This window comes from Rana temporaria, chromosome 5 (assembly GCF_905171775.1).
Source record: "Rana temporaria chromosome 5, aRanTem1.1, whole genome shotgun sequence".
Classification (NCBI taxonomy): Eukaryota; Metazoa; Chordata; class Amphibia; order Anura; family Ranidae; genus Rana; species Rana temporaria.
Window position 1 is genome coordinate 421,068,399 of NC_053493.1, and position 23,660 is coordinate 421,092,058.

Below are 23,660 nucleotides of genomic sequence, written 5' to 3' on the forward strand. Positions count from 1 at the left end.
ATGTTTTTCTAACTGTAGGGGGGCGGGGCTGGACGTGTGACATCATTGATTGTGTTACCCTATATTAGGGAACACACGATCAATAAAGCTGCCACTGTGAAGAACGGGGAAGCTGTGTTTACACCTCTCCTCGTTCTTCAGCTCCGGGGACCGATCGCGGGACTCTGGCGGCGATCGGGTCCGTGGGTCCTGCGGTCACGGAGCTTCGGACCGGGTCGTGGGCGCGCGACCCACGGCTGGGCACTTAAAGAGGACGTACCTGTACGTGCTTGTGCCCAGCCGGGCCATTCTGCCGACGTATATCTGCAGGAGGCGGTCCTTAAGTGGTTAAAAAAGAGATTTTTAATACAGCTTACCTGTAAAATCTTTTTCTTGGAGTACATCACGGGACACAGAGCGGCATTCATTACTATATGGGTTATATGGAGTACCTTCAGGTGTAGACACTGGCAATCTTCAAACAGGAAATGCCCCTCCCTATATAACCCCCTCCCATAGGAGGAGTACCTCAGTTTTGTAGCAAGCAGTATGCCTCCCAAAATGGTCCTCAAAAAGAGGGGTGGGAGCTCTGTGTCCCGTGATGTACTCCAAGAAAAAGATTTTACAGGTAAGCTGTATTAAAAATCTCTTTTTCTTTATCGTACATCACGGGACACAGAGCGGCATATTCATTACTATATGGGATGTCCCAAAGCAATGCTTACAATGAGGGGAGGGAGAACATCTCCAAGACAAAAGGATTTAATTTAGAGATATACTCAAATCATAATAAATCCAACTTATTTGAGAAAAATAATCTTAAATTTTAAATTTAACTCAAAAAAAGAGGAGCCCCCGGGATCCGAGGGTCTCAAACTGCAGCTTGCAGCACTGCCTGCCCGAAGGCAGTATCAGTATTCCTTCTTACGTCCAACTTGTAGAATTTTGTGAATGTGTGGACAGAAGACCAGGTTGCCGCCTTGCAAACTTGAGCCATAGAGATCTGGTGGTGTGCTGCCCAGGAGGCGCCCATGGCTCTAGTAGAATGAGCCTTTAATGATACTGGAGGAGGCAACCCTTTCAAGCCGTAGGCCTGAGTGATTAATTGCTTGATCCACCTAGAAATGGTGGACTTTGCAGCTGCCTGCCCCTTCTTGGGCCCATCCGGTAGAATAAACAGCACATCTGTTTTTCGGATCTTCTCTGTAGCTTTAAGATAGGCCTTCATGGCCCTGACAATATCCAAGGTATGCAGCAACCCTTCCTTTCTGGAAGTAGGTTTAGGGAAGAAGGATGGTAATACCAAATCCTGGTTCAAATGAAAACTGGATATGACCTTCGGTAGGAAGGAAGGATGAGGGCGGAGAACGACCTTGTCCTTATGAAATATAAGATATGGTTCCTTACAGGATAAGGCTGCCAGTTCCGAAACTCTTCTTGCGGAAACTATGGCAACCAAAAATACCAACTTCCTTGTCAGTAGAACCAAAGGAACTTCAGCCAACGGCTCAAACGGTTGTTTCTGTAAACTTGACAGGACAAGATTTAAATCCCACGGACAAAGCGGGGATTTAACTGGAGGTTTAATACGTAAGACCCCTTGAAGGAAGGTCTTAACCAGCGAGTGGGTGGCCAGCGGCCGCTGAAACCACACTGACAGAGCAGAAATCTGTCCTTTGATTGTGCTTAATGCCAATCCTTTATCCACTCCTAGCTGGAGAAAACTTAAAACTCTATCAATGGTGAATTTGCGAGGAAGCCATAGCTTGGACTCACACCAGCCTACATAGGCCTTCCAGACCCTGTGATAAATCACCCTAGAGACCGGTTTCCTGGCTCTGATTAGGGTAGAGATTACCTTCTGAGACAGACCTCTACCCCTGAGAATCAAGGATTCAGCTTCCAGGCCGTCAAATTTAGATGCCGTAAGGCAGGGTGGAGGATCGGACCTTGCGATAGCAGGTCTGGCCTTAGAGGCAGAGTCCAAGGGTTTCCCACTACCATCCTTAGGATTAGTGAGTACCATGCCCTTCTGGGCCATGCTGGAGCTACCAGGATGACTGGTATGCGCTCCACCCTGATCCTGCGCAGCAGGCGGGGTAGTAACTGGAGCGGGGGAAACGCATAAAGAAGTTTGAACTGATGCCAAGGGCAAACCAGAGCATCGGTTCCGCAGGCCATCAGATCCCTTGACCGGGACATGAACCTGTCTAGCTTCTTGTTGAGTCTCGATGCCATGATATCCACGTCCGGCACTCCCCATCTTTGGCAGAGTGCTTGAAAGACCTGTGGATGCAGAGACCATTCCCCCGGCCATAGAGTCTGGCGGCTTAAGAAGTCCGCCTGAAAGTTGTCCACTCCGGGAATGTATATTGCCGATATGCAGGGCACATGAGCCTCTGCCCATAGGAGAATCAAGCTCACTTCTCTCTGAGCGGCCTGACTCCTGGTTCCCCCTTGGTGATTTATGTATGCCACTGCCGTGGCATTGTCTGATTGAATTCTCACCGGGAACCCCTGCAATTTCGACGTCCAAGCCCTGAGGGCTAGTCGAACAGCTCTGAGCTCCAAGATGTTGATGGGTAACAGCTTCTCTGGCTTTGCCCAAATACCTTGGCGAGTGGAACCCTCCACAATTGCTCCCCAGCCCGTCAGGCTGGCGTCTGTGGTCACTATCTTCCAAGCCACTGGGCTGAAAGACCTTCCCTTCAGTAGGTTCTGAGGGTCTAACCACCAACACAGACTTTGCCGGATTCTTGATGAGAGTGGCAACGGGATATCCAAGGCCTGTGGCCTTCTGCTCCATGCTGACAGGATGGCTGCCTGCAGGATGCGAGTGTGGCTCTGGGCGTATGGCACCGCCTCGAAGGTAGCCACCATCTTGCCTAGTAGTCTCATGCATAGGCGAATAGTCGGTTCTTTCTTGCTTAGAACCAGTAGGATTAACACCTTGATGGCTTCGACCTTCCTCAGAGGTAGGAACACTCTTTGTTGTTCTGTGTCTAATCTCATGCCGAGATATTCCAATTGCCTTGTGGGCTGGAATGCTGACTTTTCCCGGTTTAGGACCCAGCCGAACCTCTCGAGGTATTGGACCGTGAGGGCCACTGCTCGCTCCAAGCCGGGAGACGAGTGGTCTATGACTAGGAGGTCGTCCAGGTATGCTAGGATCGTGACCCCTTGAATCCTTAGCTTGGCTAGGATTGGAGCTAGAACCTTCGTGAACACGCGGGGGGCCGTAGCCAACCCGAAGGGAAGCGCCACGAATTGGAAATGACGCGAAGCCACCATAAAGCGTAGATATCTTTGATGTGGCTGATAAATTGGAACATGAAGGTAGGCATCCTTTATGTCTATGGACGCCATGAAGTCGTCCTTTTGGAGTGTGGTAGCTGCTGACCGCACGGATTCCATCCGAAATGAGCGGACTTTTAAGTATGCATTTACCATCTTTAGGTCCAAAATTGGCCTGACATCTCCATTGGGCTTTGGGATGATGAATAGGTTGGAGTAGAAACCCAGTCCCTGTTCCAGGACTGGTACCTCTACTATTACTTCCTGGGAAAGTAGATGATCTAGAGCCGATCTTAATGCGGCTCCTTTCTCCAGATCGTTTGGAATCCTCGACTCCTGGAAATGAGGAGGAGGAAACCTTAGGAACTCTAGCTTGTAGCCTGTGGCCACGGAAGACCGTACCCACTCGTCGGGAATGCTGGCTTCCCAAATCTCCGAAAAGAGTCGCAGCCTTCCCCCCACCTTCGTGGGTGGGGGCGCCCCTTCATAAGGTAGACTTGGGGGCTGGTTTTGCTGGTTTGCGAAACCACTGCCTCTTGCCTCTAACAGCCTGTCTTTGTGATCTGCTGTTGAAGCCGAAGTTTGTTCTTGCAGGGGGCCGTCGATACTGCTTGGCATTAGAGGGCCCCTGTCCAGGGGAGGACTGTCGTTTAAACGCAGGCCCCTGAACCTTCTTCTTAGTTGGCAAGAGAGTACTCTTGCCGTTTGAAATGGTCTGAATGTATTTATCTAGGTCTTCTCCGAAGAGTCGTCCTCCATGGAAGGGGAACCCTGCCAGGAGCTTCTTGCATGGGGGCTCAGCCTCCCAGCTTTTTAACCATAAGAGTCTTCTCATATGGATAAGGGATAACGATAAACGTGACGCTTGCTGGATAGAATCCTTGATAGCGTCTACCGTAAAACATATGGCCTTAGGGACATCCGAAAATTCTTCTGCCTGCTCGGCAGGAATAAGTTCAAGCATTTGCTTAAATTGATCCGATAAAGCTTGAGCGACTCCAATCGCAGCCACGGCTGGCTGTACTACTGCCCCTGCAGCAGTGAAGGAGTTTTTAAGTAGTGCTTCCAAGCGTTTATCAACTGGATCCTTGAAAACCTGTATGTTTTCTACAGGGCATGTTAACGATTTGTTAACACATGAGATGGCTGCGTCTACGGCAGGAGAAGCCCATCTCTTGGAAAACTTTTCTTCCATAGGATACAAGACAGAAAATTTCTTAGGTGGTAAGAAAACCTTGTCTGGTTTGTTCCAATCTTGGAACAAGACTCCCTCCAATAGAGGATGGATCGGAAACACCGCCCTGCTTTGAGGCGCCCTCAGTGAGCCCAAAGCTGAAACCGTCGATACCTGGAGATCTGGTATAGGCAGGTTGAATGCCTTATGGACCAAGTCCGTCAAGTCTTGAATCCACCAGCTCTCCCTCAGGGAGACTGCCCCAGACTCCTCTGTATCCGGATCATCGATCCCTGAACCTACTTGGTCCTTGTCCAAGAGGTCGTCCAATTCCCCAGAGGAAAGGACCTCCTCTTCCGAGGGTCCGCGCACGGGTGACGGAGATCTATTCCGCTTACTACCCCGCATAGCTGCGGCTATCATCTTTCCCATGCTTTTCTGCATCTCATTTAAAGAGGTAAGTAACACCTCCTCCGTGACCATCTTAGGATTGGGTTGACTCGCGTCAGCTCCAGCCCCCGATCCCGATGGCCCAACGGCTCCCAGTGGGGAAAGCAGCGGCATAGCTCTATCCGAGACCTCAGACCCTGTGGGGGAATCCCCACCTTTTGTACCCTCTGATTTGTTCTTTGATGCCATGGTACAATACCGAGGTACACCTGCTACTTATTGGTACCTGGGACTTATAAATAGTTAAATGCCCAAACACCTGTTTGGGGAATAAAACATGTTTCCTCTTCCCCAGATGACACTTTTTTTTTTTTTTTTTTAAAAGAAAAAAACTTCTTTTCCTTTTTTTTTTTTTTTTTTTTTTTTTTTCAATCTAGGCAAGAAAAAACATTCTATCCCCCTGAGTAGTATTGCCAAAGAAAAGACTATGAGATGGAAAAGAAAAAACAGCCTATTCCTAGGCTAAACCACAATCTTCTGAAGACTGTAGTATTCTTTCTGGCCACTGTGTGTCCTCAGCGCCCCGTGCTTCACTCCAGTCCTTCCTCCCTCAAACCATAGTATTGAATGAGCTGTGGTATCCAAGGAAGGGCCGCCCCTTCCTTAAATCACTGACCCGCCCTTCCCCCCCAGCTAAAACGGCGCCAAATGCGCCTATAAACACGTGCAAGCGCCGCGCGCGTGCCCGCCGACGGGGGGGGTGTATGGGAGGAAGGGCCTCTCTGTTCCTGCAGCCGCAGGCCTGGAACACACGAGGAGGACAGCGTTCTGCCTGCCTTGCAGGCATGAGGAAGAGGACTGGATAGAGCATCGCCTGGAGGCTTGCAGGTAAGCATAGCTCTCTGACACACACATACATTGTACACAAAAGGCCCCACTCACAGCTTTTCCAATACTACCAGGGAGGTCACTTTTTTAAGGGGAATAACAACATATAGAGCCATCCTATCTTCATGATATGTGACTGGTTTGCCAGATGCAATGCATAACTTTTAGGCATGTCCCCTGTGACCTCCCAGAAAAAACTTGCTAAGAGCCAAGTTCCGCAAGTTTTCCCCTTACTTACCTGCTCCATGCCGCAGGACTTTGCAAAGCAAGAGGCCCAATCTTCCCCCATCTCCGTGGGGATGTCTAGACCTTCAGGCCCTGGGAACCTTCTTCTTCCATGAAGGATCCACTGTCCTGGGCCCATACAGCACCCTGGCAAACAGAAAACATTAGGCGCCCAAAGGTTTTCCAAGTTCTGGGCCCAGGGTCCAGCTCTCTTAAAAAGAAAGCATTATGGGCTATACCCCAAGGGTTTGGGGTCCGGTTACTGACCACTTTAGCGCTCAGGCTTTTTTGGACAGAACCGGTAGCTCACCTAATCCCAAGGATGCGGAGGCAAGCTAAACCATGACTAACACCTAAGACACTGGCGTAAAAACTGAGGTACTCCTCCTATGGGAGGGGGTTATATAGGGAGGGGCATTTCCTGTTTGAAGATTGCCAGTGTCTACACCTGAAGGTACTCCATATAACCCATATAGTAATGAATGCCGCTCTGTGTCCCGTGATGTACGATAAAGAAAAACGTGCGACTTTCCGCCTGAAAGGTGTGAATGCAGCCTAAAGATTTCCATACCGGGAGAATTTAGCAATAACTTTATTTCATGCCCCCCCCCCCCCATAAAGGTTCAGATCAGAATGAGCCGGATCCTTCATTTCCGGGTTTACAAAAAGGGGGCGACGCAATCTCCTTACCTGTCCTCGCCTCTTTTTGCGCTGCGCTCATAGAACGAAGGAGGAGACGGCGACTGCTTGCGCTTCCTTTGGCTCTGGCGCTCAGATTCTCGCTCCCGGCTCTTGCTGTTCGGTGTCTGATAGTTTCCCGAGGACGACTCCCGGTGTCTGTCATCTGTACAACATGGAGGAAAAGAAAAAATTTAATTCGTACAAAAAAATAAATAAAAATGAATATACAGGGCAGGTTTCAAAGAGACAGTGTGACAGATCATATCGCCCCCTGCTGGTGAAATGTCAAACTACGGCAATGGCACGGGTCTCAATCCCATCAGGAAGAATGAATTTATAACAGCAGCCCTGCCAGCAGAAGCTGCGCGCCCCCTACAGGTGGAAATGCCAAATCACATACATACATACATACACATGTGATCCGAGCCACAGCTGCCACTCTGTAACAGTAAAAGGCTATTGGGGTGTCCTTTTACGCGCGCCCCCCCCCCCCCCCCCCCAAAAAAGAAAAAAAAAACACCAGCCGCCGCCACCGCTTTCTATGTCAGGGAAATCAAAGTGTTCATCGTATGATACATACAGTGCTCCTTCTCCGCCGGGGTCTTCTTCGGGATCCGATAGACTTCCTAAAAGGGCCAGAGGATGATACAGATCAAATCAACAAAGTATTCACTGATCACTTGTGCGAAAAATCGATCGTAAAAATACAAAGTGCAGAAGTCTGCGTCGGATTGCGTGGATTTGGGATAAAGTGGAGGCAACCGCAATCCTGACGCAAATTCCCCTGATCCTCAATGCAAATCAACAGATAAAACCACAATACACAGAATAAAATTGGGGGTACACCCCCCCTTTACAACTTATTTTATATACAATTCAAATGAAAACACTTCCCCTCCCCCAATGATTATATACCATCCACCTCTCCTGTTGGTAGACAGCTTTCAAAATGAGGTAACAGACCCCTTTACATCTACGTTGTCCACCATTATTAGGGCATTAGTCCTCCCACCGACACCAGTGACGGGCCACTAGACCTCCCACCGACACCAAAGACGGGCCACTAGACCTCCCACCGACACCAGTGACGGGCCACTAGACCTCCCACCGACACCAGTGACGGGCCACTAGACCTCCCACCGACACCAGTGACGGGCCACTAGACCTCCCACCCACACCAGTGACGGGGCACTAGTCCTCCCACCGACACCAGTGACGGGCCACTAGTCCTCCCACCCACACCAGCAGTGACGGGCCACTAGTCCTCCCACCCACACCAGCAGTGACGGGCCACTAGTCCTCCCACCCACACCAGCAGTGACGGGCCACTAGTCCTCCCACCCACACCAGCAGTGACGGGCCACTAGTCCTCCCACCCACACCAGCAGTGACGGGCCACTAGTCCTCCCACCCACACCAGCAGTGACGGGCCACTAGTCCTCCCACCCACACCAGTGACGGGCCACTAGTCCTCCCACCGACAACAGTGACGGGCCACTAGTCCTCCCACCGACAACAGTGACGGGCCACTAGTCCTCCCACCGACAACAGTGACGGGCCACTAGTCCTCCCACCGACAACAGTGACGGGCCACTAGTCCTCCCACCGACAACAGTGACGGGCCACTAGTCCTCCCACCGACAACAGTGACGGGCCACTAGTCCTCCCACCGACAACAGTGACGGGCCACTAGTCCTCCCACCGACAACAGTGACGGGCCACTAGACCTCCCACTGACACCAGTGATGGGGCACTATTCCTCACGGACACCAATGATGGGGCTAAAGTCCTCTGCTTGATACCAACAATAATGGGACACTATTCCTTCCACTGACACCAATGATGGGACATTATTCCTTCCACTGATATCAATGAGGGGACACTATTCCTCCCACTAATGACGGGACACTAATCCTCCCACTGATATCAATGAGGGGACACTATTCCTCCACGGACACCAATCATGGGGCTAAAATCCTCTGCTTGATACCAACAATGATGGGACACTATTCCTCCCACTGACACCAATGATAGGACACTATTCTTCCCACTGACACCAATGATAGGACACTATTCTTCCCACTGACACCAATGATGGGGCACTATTCCTCACACTAAAGATGTGGCATTTTCTACTCCCATTGACCACAGTCTGCCTCCTGTAAAGTTTGAAGGACGGTAAACTGGGCTCTTGTTTTGAAAGTTTGGGGACCCCCTGGGTCTGGGGTGTCTGCTTTCAAGAAATATAAAATGTTTGGGGGATGGTAAGTAATCCTCAGGCCTAAATCATTTTTGAGATATGTAAAGAAAAAAAAAATGGAAAAAATGTCTCTGGGCCTTAAGTGCTTAAAAAGTTAAAAAAAATGTGACTTTAGAAAAACGTATAAAAGGATGAAATAAAAAGAAGGTGAGGGGGTTACTGTCTACAAGAGCTTACAATCTAATCAGTGTTGCTCACCTTTAAATCTTTCCATCCCTCCAGGAGTTTGGAGGCCAGCTCACTCATGTCAATCATCTTGTCCGGCTGCTCCTGGCTCCTCTCACTCTCCACATCGGAGATGCCCTCTTCCTCATCCTGCGATGGGGTCCCCACTGCAGGTGCTTCTTCTACCTTCAGCCCCCCGGGGTCCTTGCCCTCCGTCTCGGAGACTTCCACACCGGACGAAGCTTCTTTGTTCCCTTCCGCGGCCGGATCCTCCTCAGTTTTGGGGACAGAGGCCGGCTGCTCTTCGGCCGGGGGCTCCTCCACCTTGACCTCCTCCTTCAGCTTCTCCCCTTCTTTTTGTTCATCAGTAGGGGGCGCCGCCTCTTGTTTTACCGCCACGTCCTTTACCTCGACCTCGCTGGTGGTCGTGTCGGACGCCGCGCTGTCCATGCTGTTTTCGCTGACGATTTTCAGCCTGCGTAGAATCAGCTTCTTGGGCGTCTCGCCCTCCATCTCCACGCTCAGCTTGGCGGCGGCGGGATCGGGCGTGTTAGTCGGGGTGTTGAGCGGGGTGTGCGCCCGGGACGTGTTCTCGCTGGAGTATCCGTCGCCTTCGCTGAGATGCGGGATGGCCGTTTTGGTCTGAGACCACCTCTGTATGATGGGGAGGATCTTACTCTCTTCCAGCATATTTTTATTGGGGATGGGGAGGAGCTCCAACGCTCTGACGATCTAATCAAGAGGGCGGAACAAGAATTAGCAATTGGAGTATTCACAGCCAAAATCAAAGACGCAAAGTCCATCATATATACAGTGGAACCTCGGATTCAAAGCATAATCCGTTCCAGGAGAACGCTGGTAATCCAAAGAACTTGCATATCAAAGCGAGTTTCCCCATTCAAGTCAATGGAAAGGAAAATAATTGGTTCCGCATTGACTTCAATGGCATGCAATACTGCATGCGGTCAGAGGCAAGGGGGCACCGGAGAGCCTCAGAAACAGCCGAAAAGGCCTGAGGACACCTCGGCAAACCTCTGACAAAATTTGCAGAGGTCAGCCGTGCTGTCCTTGGGCCTTTCCGAATGGCGCTGATGGACGACGTTCGGCTCCGGCGCCCCCCCCACCTCAGGCCAAACGCAGTACTTTGTAAAGCAAGATGAATTTGCGCTTCCCCCTAGAGATATCTTTATGTATACAAATAAAAATAAAGTGGTAAAATGAAAAACAACCACCTGGCAATGAGCGAGAGAATGTGAAGGGTTAAATCACAAAACCTCAGTGGATATCTCATTACTCCAGTACTGCACACCGCTTTGCGAGACAACACTCGCAAACCGAGTTACGATTTTAGGAAAAATACAGCGCTCGTATTGCGAAACGCTCATTAACCACTTGCTTACTGGGCACATATATCCCCCTCCTGCCCAGGTGAAATTTCAGCTTCCGGCACTGCGTCGCTTTAACTGACAATTGCGCAGTCGTGCGACGTGGCTCCCAAACAAAATTTACGTTCTTTTTTTCCCCAAAAATAGAGCTTTCTTTTGGTGGTATTTAATCACCTCTGTGGTTTTTATTTTTTGCGCTATAAACAAAAATAGAGCGACAATTTCGAAAAAAATGCAATATTTTTTACTTTTTGCTATAATAAATATCCCCCAAAAACATATATAAAAAAAAAATGTTCCCTCAGTTTAGGCCGATACGTATTCTTCTACATATTTTTGGTAAAAAAAAAAAAATCGCAATAAGCGTTTATCGATTGGTTTGCGGAAAAAAATTTATAGCGTTTACAAAATAGGTGATAGTTTTATTGCATTTTTATAAAAAATAATTTTTTTACTACTAATGGCGGCGATCAGTGATTTTTTTCGTGACTGCGACATTATGGCGGACACTTCGGACAATTTTGACACATTTTTGGGACCATTGTCATTTTCACAGCAAAAAATGCATTTAAATTGCATTGTTTATTGTGAAAATGACAGTTGCAGTTTGGGAGTTAACCACAGGGGGGCGCTGTAGGAGTTAGGGTTCACCTAGTGTGTGTTTAGAACTGTAGGGGGGTGTGGTTGTAGGACTGACGTCATTGATCGTGTCTCCCCTATAAAGGGGATGACACGATCGATGCAGCGCCATAGTGAAGCACGGGGAAGCCGTGTTTACATACGGCTCTCCCCGTTCTTCAGCTCCGGGGAGCGATCGCGACGGGGCGGCTATAAACGAATAGCCGCTCCGTCGTCCCGGATCGCTCCCCGAGGGAACCCGACTGCCGCATGTAGCGAGGGGGGGGGTCCCGATTGGACCCCCGACCCGCGGAAAGGCAAGGACGTACCTGTACGCCCATTTGCCTGTACGTGCCATTCTGTGGACGTACATATGGCGGTCGGGAAGTGGTTAAATTCAGCAACGCTAAACCCTTGTTTCAGGAAATGGTTCCCAAAACGAGCATCCGCACTACACTCATATGCAAAGAAAAACGGGACGCACAATAATGACATCTTAAGACTCCAGTAAGCAACATACAGCACACGCTGCTAACCTTCTACCTGCGGCCACCTGTCAGGACCTGAATGCTGGTGGCTCTGTGGTTTCCTGGGCAGAAAGTTGTAGTTCAAGTGTCCCCCAGCAGGGGTGTCTCTTTGGGGACTTAAAGCAGAAGTAAACCCATCGATTTAAGAGTTTCAAAAAGCAGTTATATTTCCGGCATGCCGGGATTTCTAACTGTCACATTAGTTGTGCTATCAACCAAACTGTCAAACCATCCAATGGCTGGTGTCATAACTGATCACATGTGCAGCACCATGGCAGTTGAAGGTTAAACATAGGCCAATGATAATGATAGGTGGGTTTACTTACACTTTAAGTACCCTCCCAGCAGCCAGCACCAGGTAGAGCCGATTGTTGGCTGCTGAGAGGGTACTAAGGTCCCTTTCACACAGATGTGTACGGGCTCCGCTTTGCTCAGCAGGGATCGCTCCCGTCGATCCCCGCTGAGCAGGCAGATGATAGGTCTGTCTCTGCACACTGTGCAGGGACCGACCTGTCAGAGCACCACTCTCCTCTATGGGGGAAATCGGATGAAGACGGACCGTAGAGTCAGTTTTCATCCGATCGAGGGATGGAAAAAATAGGATTTTTGTACTCACCGTAAAATCCATTTCTCTTCCGTTCATGGACGGACACAGCAGCAATTGACCTTAGGGTATTATATCCTTCCTTTTAGGAGATTGGACTAGGCAGAAAACAGCATGTTAAGTGTTAAAACACTCCACACAGTACAGTACCTCCCAGGGGGCGGATCTCCCGGGTACATCCCCCTCTCTGCATCATGCAGCCTCAGTTTTTTTCTGCCTAGCAAAAGGAGGTGACATGGCTCTTCTGGGCCCATGTGCTCTGGAGATTTTTTTTGCGATTTTCTCGCTTTTCTTTCCTGCATTTTTGAAACCTGGGATCTACAATCAACAGTCGACTGGGTGACAGGCTGGATCCTTGTAGTCCCCCCATGTTCAGCCATCGAGCGTGTGCCGGCCTTTAGCTCCGCGCTGGGCCATCCACGACATGCCCCGTTGCTCCAGGGGTGGCCGGTGAGCTATACGCTCCAGGGCACAGATAAGACCGGGCTCTATGTCCGTGTCACAGTGTGCCGGGCCGACAGCCATGCCGTAACTGCGCGGACTTTGGTTCTGTCTGGGATGGTTTCCATCTGTCACACTTTAGCGGATCAGATGTCAGCGGACATCCGTCGCTCCATAGACCCCGTGTGAAAGGGGCCTTAAAAATGTAAGTTCACCTTTACAGAAAAATCTGTAAGGTGAACTTACACAGGACTCAGAATTTACAGCCTCATGCTACATAACTAAGCTCCAGTTCATGCTGAATAAACAAAATTATTATTGTATAAAAAAATAAAACATTTTTAGATAAAATGCTTTTGGAGTAAAAATCTAGTAAAATAAATAAGAACAAAGTAAAGTGCACCCTTCGGGATGGGTGCACTTTAATACATTTTTTCTTCTTGGTTATTTTACTTTTTAATTAAAGTGCACCCATCCGACGGGTGCGCTTTAAATTTATTTTTTATTTTTACACTGTCCTATTAAACTGCTTGTAAATAGGAATATAAAGTGATCAAAAACTAAAAAAGGGACAGTGTAAAAAAAAGTAAAATAAGAAAAAAATAAATAAAATAAAGCGCACCCATCCCTGCGTGTGAGATGGGTGCGCTTTAAATTTATTTTTTTCTTATTTTACTTTTTATTTTTACACTGTCCATTTACATTCCTTGTAATAGTAATAGAAGCGATTTAAAAAAATAAATAAAAAAAGGAGAAGTAGAAATTAAAGGGACAGTGTTAAAATAAAAAGTACCATAAATAAGAATGATGTAAAGCGCTGCGCAAACTGTTGGCGCTATATAAATCCTGTATAATAATAATAAGAAGAAAAAAATAATTAAAGAGCACCCATCCCTGAGTGTGATCGCTTTATTTTTTCTTATTTATTTTACTTTTTATTTTTACATTTTTAGATAAAATGCTTTTGGGGTACAAATCTATCTAAACATTTTTTTTGTTTTTTAAATCAGATTTTTATTTTATTTTTTAATATTTGAAATCATTTTTTTTTTTTTTATCAAAGTTCATTTATTTTAATAAAATGCTTTTGGAGTAAAAATCTATTAATATAAACGAAATTTGATAAAATTCCTTTAAAAAATTATTAAAAAAACACAAAAAAAAATCTGAAAAAAACAAAGAAAAGAAGAAATGGATTTATATTCACACTGATAAGTGATCAGAGAGAGAGAGTATAGGGAACAGCCGCCATGCTGATGAGACATTCACTGACCTCCAGTTGCAGTTTGATACTGTTGCTCGTGTTCTCCCGGCTGTCACCGAGTTCAGCCATCCAGATCCACAGAAGGGACAGACCGTGACACTCCAGAAATAACTTCAGACAGGACTGCGACTGCGTGTTCTACAGGCAGAAAATATTTTTGTATTATATGTACATAAAAGTAATAAACACACAGCCTGCGACTCCACTACACTGAAAATACAGCCCGTCTATAACCACCTCACCCCCTCCCCCCAGGTCTCTTTCTATTTGTTTCCTGTTTTACATTTATCTTGACCCAATACAGTCACACCGTATTTGCCCAGCGGTCTTACAAGCGCAATTCTTTTGGAAAAGAAAAAAAATAACTTTTTTTTAATAAAAAAAAACAAACTTTGACCCTTAAAAATGTCTACAGGTTACCAGTTTTGAGTTACAGAGGTCTAGAGCTAGAATTATCGCCCTCTTTCCAACGATCGCGGCGATTTGAACACCGTTTTAATATGTGAGCGTGACTTGGTGTATAGCATTCGCTTCTGCGTGTGAGCTTGTCGGGACGGAGAGCTTTAAATTTATTTTACTTTTAAAATTTTTGATTTTGATACCGTCCTTTTAAAAATATAGAATTGATCAAAAAAGAAGAAAAAAATTAAATGGACAGTGTAAAAATAAAAAAAGTAAAATAAAGAAGAAGAAAAAAAAAAATTAAAAGTGCACCCATCCCGAAGGGTGCACTTTAATTAAAAAGTAAAATAAATAAGAAGAAAAAAGTAAAGTGCACCCTTCGGGATGGGTGCACTTTAATAAATTATTTTTTCTTCTTAGTTATTTTACTTTTTAATTAAAGTGCACCCATCCGACGGGTGCGCTTTACATTTTTTTTTTTACACTGTCCCATTAAATTGCTTGTAAATAGGAACATAAGTGATCAAAAATTAAAAAAAGGGACAGTGTAAAAAAAAAAAAAAAGTAAAATAAGAATAAATAAAATAAAGCGCACCCATCCCTGCGTGTGAGATGGGTGCGCTTTAATTTATTTTTTCTTATTTATTTTACTTTTTATTTTTACACTGTCCATTTACATTCCTTGTAATAGAAGCGATTTAAAAAAAAAAAAAAAAAAAAAAAGAAGGAGAAGAATTAAAGGGACAGTGTTAAAAATAATAAAAAAAAATCTTATTTATGGTACTTTTTTTTTTTTTTTTTAACACTGTCCCTTTAATTTCTTCTTCTCCATTTACATTCCTTGTAATAGTAATAGAAGTGATTTAAAAAAAAAAAAAGGGACAGTGTAAAAATAAAAAGTAAAATTAAAAAAGAAAAAATTAATTAAAGCGATCACACACAGGGACGGGTGCGCTTTAATAATTTTTTCTTATTTATGGTACTTTTTTTAAGCGCACCCATCCCTGTGTGTGATCGCTTTAATTTATTTTTTCTTATTTATTTTACTTTTTATTCTTACACTGTCCATTTACATTCCTTGTAATAGTAATAGAAGTGATTTAAAAAAAAAAAAAAAAGGGACAGTGTAAAAATAAAAAGTAAAATTAAATAAGAAAAAATAAATTAAAGCGATCACACACAGGGACGGGTGCGCTTTAATAATTTTTTCTTATTTATGGTACTTTTTTTAAGCGCACCCATCCCTGTGTGTGATCGCTTTAATTTATTTTTTCTTATTTATTTTACTTTTTATTCTTACACTGTCCATTTACATTCCTTGTAATAGTAATAGAAGTGATTTAAAAAAAAAAAAAAGAAGGAGAAGTAGAAATTAAAGTGAGTGTTTAATTATTTTTTTCTTATTTATGGTACTTTTTATTTTAACACTCACTTTAATTTCTACTTCACCTTCTTTTTTTTTTTTAAATCACTTCTATTACTATTACAAGGAATGTAAATGGACAGTGTAAAAATAAAAAGTAAAATAAATAAGAAAAAATAAAGCGATCACACACAGGGATGGGTGCTCTTTAATTATTTTTTCTTATTTATGGTACTTTTTATTTTAAGAGCACCCATCCCTGTGTGTGATCGCTTTATTTTTTCTTATTTATTTTACTTTTTATTTTTACACTGTCCATTTACATTCCTTGTAATAGTATATATATAAGTGATTAAAAAAAAAAATAAAAAAAAAAAAAAAAAGGGAGAAGAAGAAATTAGAGTGACAGTGTTAAAATAAAAAGTACCATAAATAATAAAAAAACAAAACAATTAAAAGCGCACCCATCCCTGTGTTCGATCGCTATAATTAATTTTTTCTTTATTTATTTTTACACTGTCACTTTCATTTCTTATTTTTTTTGATCACTTCTATTCCTATTACAAGGAATGTAAAGATCCCTTGTAATAAAAATAAAGATGACAGGTCCTCTTTATGATGAGATATATGGGCAAAAAATACCCCAAATCTCTCCTTTACCTTTAAAACCAAAAGATAATTATTATATTATTAATATTATTATTATTATTATAATTAAATAATAATAAATGAATAATAATTAAATAAATTACTAATAATAAATAAATTATAATATGTAATCTTTCAGCCTGGACCGCAAAGTGACGCCATGTTGCCACTCTGGTCCTCCAAGGCCATAGAGGTGATCAAAGAGGATCTACTCTTTGATCGCCTCTGGAACTAGCCAGCTAGTGTCATGGTCGGATCGTTTCTCAGTCAAACCGGTAAGCCTGAGAAACACCTCCTCATGAGCCACTGGGAAAGCTTTTATGAGAAAGCCAGGCGCCGGCTGTAACAACCTCTCCCGCTGCTTATAAAGGCGATCCAGCAGCTAAATCAGGAGCTCGGATCGCTTTTATGAGAAAGCTTAAAAATTTTTTTTTTAAATAAAATAATAATCCCGGGGTTATGGTTGATAGCTTTAGTCATTACCCCGGCAAACCGATTCAAAGCCCCAACGTATATTTACGTTTTGCGGTCGGCAAGTGGATAGGTACAAAAGACGTACAAAGCAGCCGGAGCCTTTTACCTTGATTAGCTTCAGACAGGTGAGCTTCTGCTCCAGGGTCTCAATTCGGACCATCAACCGAGACAAGCTGAGGACCTGATTCTTGTCAGATAGACCTTCCCCGTACTCCAGGAGAGCCTCCAACTCCCCGTCCACCTGTAACCAATCCAAAGAGAAGCCATGATACTGCAACTGGTGATGGGCTCATTAAAAGAAAGAACACGTCGACATATGAGAAAGAAGAGATTTAACCACTTAACCCCGCCCCCCCCAGGCCAATTGACATTTCTCTTCTACAGTAAAAATCTTAAAACAGAAAATTACTTAAACCTCCAAACTATATATATATTTATTTATTTATTTATTAGGGATGTCCCGATACCGATACTAGTATCGGTACCGATACCGAGCATTTCCTCAGGGGAAATGCTCCGATGCCTCACCCGATACCTGGGCAAGCAGGGGAGTTGCAAATCTTCTCCCCGTGCTCCGTGCAGTCTTTCCCCCCCCCCTGTGCTCTGTGCAGTCTTTCCTCCCCCCCCCTGTGCTCCGTGCAGTCTTTCCCCCCCCCCCTGTGCTCCGCGCAGTCTTTCCTCCCCCCCCCGCGCGCTCCGTGCAGTCTCCCCCTCCCCCCGTGCAGCTCCTCTCTCCCCCTGTCAGTGCCGCCATTCTCTCCCCCCCCCCCCGTCCGTGCCGCTCTCCCCCCTCAATCTGTCAGGATGGAGAGCGGCGGTAGGAGCCGCTAAGGCCGGCTCCTACCTTTTCCGAATGGACAGAGTCAGTGATCAGTGACTCTGTCCATTCACATAACTGAGCATCGTAACCTGTGTTTACGATGCTTCAGTTTATGAATGGAGAGAAGCTTCTCTCCATTCATTTTAGCTGAGGCTGCAGAGAAAGGGACTGGGGAATCTGTGTCCTTAGTCCCTTTCTCTGTCTTAAAGGGGAGATTTCAGAGGTCTGTTAAGACCCCTGATATCTCACCAAAGACCCCCAGCAGGGCTGATAAAAAATAAATAAAAAGTTGCAATACATTTTAAAAAATAAATAAAAATAAAATGTAAATAATAATAATAATAAAAAAAACAAACACTGACAATTTACTCCACCCGCCAAAAAAACAACAAAAATAAAAACAAAAAAAATCACTGTTAAAAAAAAATAGTAAAAAAAATATAAAAAAAAAAACCGCCACTGTCACATGACATTAAAAAGTATCGGTATCGGCGAGTACTTGAAAAAAAAAAGTATCGGTACTTGTACTCGGTCTCAAAAAAGTGGTATCGGGACAACCCATATATATATATATACAGTATATATATATATATATATATATATATATATATATATATATATATCTTTTTGATTTTTTTTTTTAAGCAGAAGCCCTAGGAGGAGAAGAAAATAGTGGGCGATTCCAATTTTATCTCACATATTTATGCAGCAGATTTTTCAAATGCAAATTTTTGCCGAGCATATAGATACCAAATATATAGATACCAAACATGTCATGCTTTAACACTGTGCACCAACAGTGCCGAACTACGAAAACAAATAAAAAAATTGTGCAAATTGTGCAAAATCTCCATAAAGCAACGGTTTAATGAATTTTAATGCAAAAAAAAAAACCCACAAATGCATAACCCAATTTTTTGGGTAAAATATATATATATAAAAAAAAAAAAAAAAGAGGATGTTACGCTGAGCAAATAGATACCACACGGGTCATGCTTTAACAGTTTGTTTTGTAATTGTCTACTACTGAATGGATTACTTTATTTTTATGTTTTATGTTTTACATGTTCGATATAAAAAATTAAATATATAAAATAAATAAATAAATAAATATATTATATATATATATATATATATACATACACACACACACACATACACACATATACATACAGACACATATATAAATAAATAAATAAATAAATAAATAAATAAGGAGGAGGAGGGGGAAGAAAGAAAAAAAAAAAAAAAAAAAGATCTAGCTCTCTCTATTTATCTATCATCAGCAACAGGCATGTTCCTTATGGAGAGATGTGGGGTCTATAAGACCTCAGATGTCTCCTCTGCCCGTAAAAGCATTCGATCACACCAAGATGCGCATACGTGCGGGACCAACACATTCGCTTTTTTTTTTTTTTACACTTTCATTTTTTTTGTTTTCTTGATCACTATTGTTCTCAATGTAAAATACGTAAATATGTTAAAAAAAATAACATTTTAATAAAAAATTTCTATGTAAATATCGTATTTATCGGCGTATACCGCGCACTTTTTTGCCCTGAAAATCAGGGCAAAATCGTGGGTGCGCGATATACACCGATACCCGCGCCGAGTTTGAATACTGCGCCGGCATATACCGAGCGCAGTACACTCGTGTATAGTCGGGCAGGCTCGGCTCCTCCCGCGCTCACGTCCTGGACGTACAGGACGTGAGCACGAGAGTAGCCGAGCCTGCCCGACTATACACGAGTGTACTGCGCTTGGTATATGCCGGCGCAGTATTCAAACTCGGCGCGGGAAATCGAGGATCGAGCGGGGAGGACGCAGCAGAAGGACGCCAGACCCGACGAAGAGGACACCCGAAGCCGCAGACGGACACCGGACCCGACGAGGCCGCCGATGGACGCTGCGCAAGACACCAAAACTGTAAGTACTAAAATCTTTTTTTACAGGAATGTCGGGTCCACTTTAGGGGTGCGCGCTATACGCCGGAGCGCGCAATACCCCGATAAATACGGTATGTAAAAAACATCCCTTTGTGACAGCAACAAACAGTGACAGGTGCTCTTTATGGAGAGATCTGGGTTCCATTAGACGCCAGATCTATCCTCTGCCCTTGAAAGGCATCTGATCACAGCAATATTGGTGGGATCAGGTCCATTCCATTTTAAAAATGGCGCCGCTTACATCCAGGGAAACTTGGATTGATGAAAAACGTTGGTCGCTTCCAGTTTCCTATACCATAGAGCTCATCGGGGACTTTTTGATCCTCGAAAAGCTATTTAGTAGGCCAGCGGAAGCGCCTTAAGTTGCCTGGGGATGGAGAACAAAGGCACCGGGGGAAGGTAATTCTACTCCGGCCCCTATGAGATTTATTGTTATTACAGAAAATATTTCTGATATCTGGCCCCAGATTTCCTAGGACCACCACCCAATGGAATCCTCATTGAGAAAAAGGAACTTGTTCTGCATGGGAGGAGTCTGTTAGATTCCATCCCAAAGAACTCCCCCAGCCACGCGATGATACAAGCACAGTCCCCCGCAGTACCATGTGTAGAAGCAATGGGCGGTATACAGGAACCACAAGACTCACCGAATCCTTCTTCCGGGACCTTTCTTTCTTCATCTTGCCTCCAGCTGCTCGAACGCTTACCCGGTTCTCACCGCCGAGGTAACCCCGGCAATTGGCAGATCCGCAGAAGCATTTCTGAGCTTCTCTTCTGCAAAGAGATAAAAAAGATCAATGGTAAATACATAGAGGAGGTGAAGATACGGCTGCTCTTACTTAGACCTCTTTCACATTGAGGCGCGGAGCCGCGGTGACGGTATAGCCGCGCTATTTGCAGCGCCGCTAAACCATCGTATTTACCGCGATATTCGGGCGCTGGCGGTGAGGTTTTAACCCCCGCTAGCGGCCAAAAAAGGGTTAATACCGCGGTACTACCACGCTTTCCCATTGATTTCAATGGGAAGGCGCGGTATAGGTAAAGATGCGGCTAGCAGGACTTTTGGAGCGCTCCTGCTAGCGCACCGCTTCAGTGTGAAAGCCTTCGGGCTTTCACATTGAACACTACAGGGCATGATTTTTCATGCGGTATAACAGCGCTATTTTTAGCGCTGTACCGCATGAAAAACGCCTCAATGTGAAAGGGGCCTTAAAGAAAAGCGACATCTGTTGGTACTGCAAAAAAACAGAAAAACTTCGCTCAAAGTCAAGGCCCAAAGTCAAGGCCCAAAGTCAAGGCCCAAAGTCAAGGCCCAAAGTCAAGGCCCAAAGTCAAGGCCCAAAGTCAAGGCCCAAAGTCAAGGCCCTCAGCAAAATAGGTTCAGTACCTGGTAAATTTCAGAAATCAACATTAGCCCCAAAAAGGGTGTAAAGCGACTCCTAGGACTGCTAGAAAACACAAGGGTTAGGTCACACAAAGGGGTAAGGGGCACGGGCGGGGGGGTTTGGGGGAAGACCTCCCAGAAAAAGGGGCACGTGGGGGAGGGAAGGGAGACATCCCAGAAAAGGGGCACGGGGGGGGGGGGGGGGGAGAGATCCCAGAAAAGGGGCACGGGGGGGGGGGGGGGGGGGAGACATCCCAGAAAAGGGGCACGGAAGGGGGGGGGGGGGAGAGATCCCAGAAAAGGGGCACGGGGGGGAGACATCCCAGAAAAGGGGCACGGAAGGAGGGGAAGGGAGACATCCCAGAAAAGGGGCACGGAAGGGGGGAAGGGAGACATCCCAGAAAAGGGGCAAGGGGGAGGGAGACATCCCAGAAAAGGGGCAAGGGGGAGGGAGACATCCCAGAAAAGGGGCACGGGGGGGGGAACACATCCCAGAAAAGGGGCCACGGGGGGGGGGGGGGGAACACATCCCAGAAAAGGGGCACGGGGGGGGGGGAACACATCCCAGAAAAGGGGCACACATCCCAGAAAAGGGGCACGGGGGGGGGACACATCCCAGAAAAGGGGCACGGGGGGGGGGGGACACATCCCAGAAAAGGGGCATGGGGGGGGGGGGGGAACACATCCCAGAAAAGGGGCACGGGGGGGGGGGAACACATCCCAGAAAAGGGGCATGGGGGGGGGAACACATCCCAGAAAAGGGGCACGGGGGGGGGGAACACATCCCAGAAAAGGGGCACGGGGGGGGGGGAACACATCCCAGAAAAGGGGCACGGGGGGGGGGGGAACACATCCCAGAAAAGGGGCACGGGGGGGGGGGAACACATCCCAGAAAAGGGGCACGGGGGGGGAACACATCCCAGAAAAGGGGCACGGGGGGGGGGGGGGAGGAACACATCCCAGAAAAGGGGCACGGGGGGGGGGACACATCCCAGAAAAGGGGCACGGGGGACACATCCCAGAAAAGGGGCACGGGGGGGGAACACATCCCAGAAAAGGGGCACGGGGGGGGGGGAACACATCCCAGAAAAGGGGCACGGGGGGGGGGAACACATCCCAGAAAAGGGGCACGGGGGGGGGGGGGACACATCCCAGAAAAGGGGCACGGGGGGACACATCCCAGAAAAGGGGCACGGGGGGGGGAACACATCCCAGAAAAGGGGCACAGGGGGGGGGGGGAACACATCCCAGAAAAGGGGCACGGGGGGGGGGGGGGGACACATCCCAGAAAAGGGGCACGGGGGGGGGAACACATCCCAGAAAAGGGGCACGGGAGGGGGAACACATCCCAGAAAAGGGGCACACATCCCAGAAAAGGGGCACGGGGGGAGAACACATCCCAGAAAAGGGGCACGCGGGGACACATCCCAGAAAAGGGGTACAGGGGGGGGGGGACACATCCCAGAAAAGGGGCACGGGGAGGGGGGGGGGAACACGTCCCAGAAAAGGGGCACGGGGGGGGGGGGGGAACACATCCCAGAAAAGGGGCACGGGGGGGGGGGGGAACACATCCCAGAAAAGGGGCACGGGGGGGGGGGGGAACACATCCCAGAAAAGGGGCACGGGGGGGGGGGGGGGGGAACATCCCAGAAAAGGGGCACGGGGCGGGGGGGACACATCCCAGAAAAGGGGCACGGGGGGACACATCCCAGAAAAGGGGCACGGGGGGGGGGGGAACACATCCCAGAAAAGGGGCACGGGAGGGGGAACACATCCCAGAAAAGGGGCACAGGGGGGGGGGGGGGAACACATCCCAGAAAAGGGGCACAGGGGGGGGGGGGGAACACATCCCAGAAAAGGGGCACAGGGGGGGGGGGGGAACACATCCCAGAAAAGGGGCACACATCCCAGAAAAGGGGCACGGGGGGAGAACACATCCCAGAAAAGGGGCACGCGGGGACACATCCCAGAAAAGGGGCACACATCCCAGAAAAGGGGCACGGGGGGAGAACACATCCCAGAAAAGGGGCACGCGGGGACACATCCCAGAAAGGGGGTACGGGGGGGACACATCCCAGAAAAGGGGCACGGGGGGGGGGGGGGGAACACGTCCCAGAAAAGGTGCATCGGAAGGGCAAAAAATAACATAAAATCGCGACACAAAAGTCATATTGTAATTGAATGTAATGAAAAATTAGACATGTGCACTGCCAAAAAATGTTTTTTTTTCAGTTTATTCGTTATGATTGGATATTTGTTATTTTGAATACATTCGTAACTTCAGATAAATTTGAATTCGTTAGATTCGGTATTCGTCATTTAGATAACCAACAGCCAAATTTAAAAGGAAATTCCAAATACCTATAAATTAATAGTGGATAACCATTATAGTTTTTAGTATTATTAATAAATAATAAAAAACTATAATAAATGGTTAATAAAACTTATTTAATTATAAATAGAAATTATCCAAATGTTTTTTGTTCTTTTGAATTTTCGGTCTTTTAGAAAATTTGTTTTTCGGAAAAATGTTTTTCGGTATTTTGTTCATTCGAATGTTGCCAAATATTTCCGCAAAACAAGTTCAGAACGAAACAAATTGAAAAGAAAGATGATTTTTTTTTTGTGCAATCTGCAGCTCTGTAGTTTTCTGTAAAACGAAATACACAATTTCCTGCTCGTGTGATTGGCTCACTGATTTTCCCAGAACTCTGCACTAAGATACAAG

General features: G+C 46.3%; 1 protein-coding gene across 5 annotated transcripts in view; it reads right to left on the minus strand.

The window, feature by feature from the left end:
* SETD2 (SET domain containing 2, histone lysine methyltransferase) overlaps positions 1–23,660 on the minus strand; it is a 121,379-nt gene that overhangs the window by 38,763 nt on the left and 58,956 nt on the right. For all 5 annotated transcript variants that reach the window (XM_040355241.1, XM_040355239.1, XM_040355238.1 and 2 more), the window contains 6 exons: positions 20,196–20,322; positions 16,889–17,023; positions 13,905–14,033; positions 9,090–9,788; positions 7,212–7,257; positions 6,641–6,794 (listed from right to left, as the gene is read on the minus strand). In XM_040355241.1, coding sequence (XP_040211175.1) covers positions 6,641–6,794; positions 7,212–7,257; positions 9,090–9,788; positions 13,905–14,033; positions 16,889–17,023; positions 20,196–20,322 — 1,290 coding nt within the window. The remainder of the gene's footprint in view (positions 1–6,640; positions 6,795–7,211; positions 7,258–9,089; positions 9,789–13,904; positions 14,034–16,888; positions 17,024–20,195; positions 20,323–23,660) is intronic.